Source organism: Akebia trifoliata, chromosome 4, assembly GCF_017979445.1.
Source record: "Akebia trifoliata isolate Shusen 1 chromosome 4, ASM1797944v1, whole genome shotgun sequence".
Lineage (NCBI taxonomy): Eukaryota > Viridiplantae > Streptophyta > Magnoliopsida > Ranunculales > Lardizabalaceae > Akebia > Akebia trifoliata.
In genome coordinates, this window is record NC_141378.1 from 2,211,208 (window position 1) to 2,215,035 (window position 3,828).

At 35.6% G+C, this 3,828-nt stretch overlaps 1 protein-coding gene across 1 annotated transcript; it reads right to left on the reverse strand.

Annotated features, from left to right (window-relative positions):
- Positions 1–536: 536 nt before the first annotated feature.
- LOC147402886 (F-box/RNI-like superfamily protein) lies at positions 537–2,452 on the reverse strand. The gene is made up of 3 exons (XM_086438270.1): positions 1,455–2,452; positions 1,071–1,351; positions 537–961 (listed from the first exon to the last, which is right to left on the reverse strand). Exons 1-3 carry the CDS (start codon positions 2,200–2,202, stop codon positions 725–727), a joined length of 1,266 nt encoding a protein of 421 aa, XP_086294396.1. The 5' UTR covers positions 2,203–2,452; the 3' UTR covers positions 537–724.
- Between the last annotated feature and the right edge of the window lie 1,376 nt (positions 2,453–3,828).

The following is a 3,828-nucleotide window of genomic DNA, read 5'->3' on the forward strand; positions in this document are numbered from 1 at the left end:
CTATGGTTTTGTGTGCCCTTGCCACATCAGCAATGTACCCAACCGTACACAAAAACCACGTGCATTCGTCATTATTCTTCCCAAATATTTTCGTTGAACAGTTTATCTTTACTAATCTCTCCATTGATAAAATTAACAAGTAAATTTTATTCAATGTTTCAAGTAATTTATAATAAATATGGCAAATGGTCAAAGTAAATGAAGTTTACAATCCCCAATCATGCCATTTCTGGTTCACATAAGTTCATAAAATTCGCTCATACAAGTTAAGACAATTTCTGAAATGATGTTCTTACTCTCTTTATCCTTGAAACCACATTTGTTCCAAACAGTATGGGAAGCTATCCTTTGGATCTACCCAATTGTTATCATCCTAAAGGATGCAAAGTTAAATCCTAACTTAACTTCAGTTTCCTTCTAAACCCATTAAACATTATAATGAAACTAGTGCAGATTAAATTGGCATACAAATCGAAAGGTGGTACGATCAATCTGTCTTGGTTGCTACCGACAAATGGGGAGAGATAAAAGAGAAATTCAAAGAACAACAGATGAACCACTCAAGTAAAGAATGTTCAACTTTCAATTTAATTGGAGTGAAGAACATCACAAGTTAAGCATTAATCAATGACATCAGACATCCAACAATTTGAATTAAAACAAGTGAGGGGAACTTAAGGGGTGGATGGAAAGAAGAACTGGTTATTATTTGGTTCCTACAGATTTATTCGATCCGAACTATCTTATGGTTCATGTATCTGAACCTGCAAATCTCCTCAAAAAAGTCATCTGCAGAGTTATGGGAGTTCTTCATCTGAAGAATCCTAATCGCCATCTTCTTTAAGTTCTTTCCATACTTCAACAACGACTCGAGAGTGCTAATCTTCTGCTCAGCATTTAGCGGCGACCTCACAGTGATCACCACCTCTTCCAAACATGGAATCACAAACCTTGAATCCACCTAGAAATTTTTTTTCTTCTCAAATTTCAATGTATATATGAATTGTCTAATAAGCCAAATGCAAAATGCCAAAAAAAAAAAAAAAAGAGAGAGGAAATTAAGTACTAACGCTTCTTAAGCTGTTCTTCTGGCACAAGGCAGCAAACATGGCTCCATGGATTTCAAAGCGTTGGAGCTTCGGATGATTATTAAAGAAATCAACCAAATCGATCTCCGGAAAGGGTTGAAGGGTGTCAAAATCCCCGGTAAATTCAATCTTCATGACCAAATTTTTAACTTTATTAGCACATTGAAGGATAGTGCTCACAGCATCCCAACACCATTGAACCCCTCTGATGGACAAGAACTCTAGAGCCTCAAGTTTCCTAAAATCAACCTTGTAAACTCTACCTGTGAAGATATTTACAAAAAAAAAAAAATCTAATAAAATCAGCAAAAATGGAGATAAACCCTAACCCCATTAACAAAATTGATTTTCTAAGTTAAAGATTACCTGTATTATTGGCGATTGAGAGATTTTTTAAGCAATGGGTCTGATTAACTCGAATCCAACTACAACCTTGGACCTCAAGAACTTGAATTTTGGGGGAATTTAAAAAGAGAGAACAATTACCCAACCCATAAAAATCCAATCTACACTGCTCCAGCTGTTCCAATTCAATCGAAACAGATCGTAACCCATCGCATCCAAGCAAAGACAAATTCGTAAGATTTGGGCAAGCTCGAATCGCATCAGACAGTGGAGTATCCTTCAATCTCGCCCCAACAATTTCGAGACTGCGAAGCTTTTCAAAAGAACCCCAGTTAGGGGAACAAATCATGAGGACACCCCAGAGCTTCAAAGACTCCAAAAGTTTTCTTGAAGAATCGATGCAGTCCAACTTTAAGGGATCTTGGTGAGAATCACCTTTTTCAGAAAGATTATCCATGCGAAGCTCGAGATGGCGAAGAGAATGGGTAGTTGTAGACAACCAGGAAGCAAGACTTGTGCTTGAGAAAGGGCAATAAACAACGAGATCTTCTAAAGAAACGGTTGAAGCTATCATTCGACCAACAATGGCGTCTGGGTTTTCATCTATGGAGTTGAAATCGTCGAAGGAGTTGCGAGGGAAGTAGAGGCTATGGATGTAAGGCATGGATTCCTTCCAACGTTTGGAGACACAGTTGCAGATTGATACATCTCTAGCGTTCTTCATGTCGGAGAGGATGTATTGGAGGATTGCATCTGGTAGAGAATCCATGAGAGAGAGAGAGAGAGTGGCTGGACTGTTGGAGGGATTATATGAAGGGGGCTTGAGGGTTAGAGCCTTTTAGACGCTTATTTGATTTGATTTTTCAAAATTCAAAAAATTTTCTCTAACGGGAATTTGACAGAGGGAGGCCCGCTTGTTTCAAACTTTGAATTTTATTGAGTGATACAGTTTTGCGCTCACTTCAAGGTTTCAAATGCTTGTTTAGGGTTTTTGTCCGCTCGAAGCCGCCTCACCTCACCAACTTTCTCCCACAAATCCTTGAAATAAAACTAGAGTAGTGGGACCCACATCTTATCAGATTTTCTATTGCCATGTAAAGAGCCACGTGGCATAGATGTGGGTCACGTTTTAGTGAAACAATGGGCGCAAAGATGTTAGAGTAATGCTGACCTTCCTGAACTTGGTAAGATTTCAAATCCTACTAATGGCTGTTGAGCTCACCTTGTGGCATTCATAGATGATGTGATGCCACAAGAATATAGAAAGACAAAATTCTATTAATTTTAAAATTAAAAAAAATCATTTTTAATCATTAAATTTTTATTTTAAGTTTGGGAGTTTGGCAGTGATGTATTTTCCAAATCTAGGATCAAACCCCCAAGATTTTTTTTGAAAAAAAAAAGAGAGTAGAATTTGAAATTTTCCTTGAAATATAAAGGACTGTGGTGTTGAATTGCTAATGTAATAATTCATTTCACCTCAATAACCCTTTGTAATAATTGAACTCTCACTAAGATAATAAGGAAAGTATTTTTCAAGATTTCATACGGTAGTGGCTCTCCCCTACACCATCCTTCATGATTTATCCCCCAAATATTGAAGTAGGGCACATGAATTGTTTCTCAAAAATTGATCTTAACTTATGTACTTACATCTTTGGGGTTAGGGCGTAATAGAGGAAAGACAATAAAATTATAATAATATTATAAAATAAAATAAAAAAACAATAAATTTAGAAGAGTATTATTAAAAAAATTGGAAGATAGAAAAGACAATAAAATTGAAGAGTATTCTTGGAAGATTCGTGATAAACTAACATTCTGTATACGCTCTCTTTATGTGGAAATGCATAGAATCGTAAATCTTTTTTTTTTTCAAGATACACAAAGAAAAAAAGATCTATGATTTTGTTCACGTGCCACATTATAAATCGTTAGTTTTTAGAAAATCAACTTATCAATAGTATTCTTGGAAAGGGAGGATAGGGAAGGGAATAAAGTTGAAATTATTTCTTTAATTACGTATGGGATTGAATCTAAAGCACATTTTATAGGGGAAAACAACTATTGTGTTTTATTATATGGATATTTAATCAGATCACTTGTCTGTATATTTGTTACTAATGTTTTTTGTCAAAAATGTTTAAGTCGATTACGTACCACACGATGATATCTTCAGCAAGGTCAATTCATTTTTATTGTCTTCTTTATCTTTGAGCATTGATTAGGGGTGTCAATGGGGTCGATTCTAATTCGATTCCTAAGGATCTTAGAACTGTAAGCATTATATTTATTTCGATTCCAGGACCAGTTCTAAAACAAATGGAATCGAAGATCGTCAAAAAATGTAGGTACTCATCGATTTCGGATCTTAAGAATCAAATGAAAAAAAAAA

What these genes read in the sequence shown, in the direction of transcription:
- LOC147402886 (XM_086438270.1), bottom strand. Translation starts at nt 2,202, where the DNA reads ATGGATTCTCTACCAGATGCAATCCTCCAATACATCCTCTCCGACATG. An exon ending in CTCAATCGCCAATAATACAG is followed by an intron (nt 1,352 to 1,454) that starts GTAATCTTTAAC and finishes ATATCTTCACAG; the next exon opens with GTAGAGTTTACAAGGTTGAT. An exon ending in AGAAGAACAGCTTAAGAAGC is followed by an intron (nt 962 to 1,070) that starts GTTAGTACTTAA and finishes AAAAATTTCTAG; the next exon opens with GTGGATTCAAGGTTTGTGAT.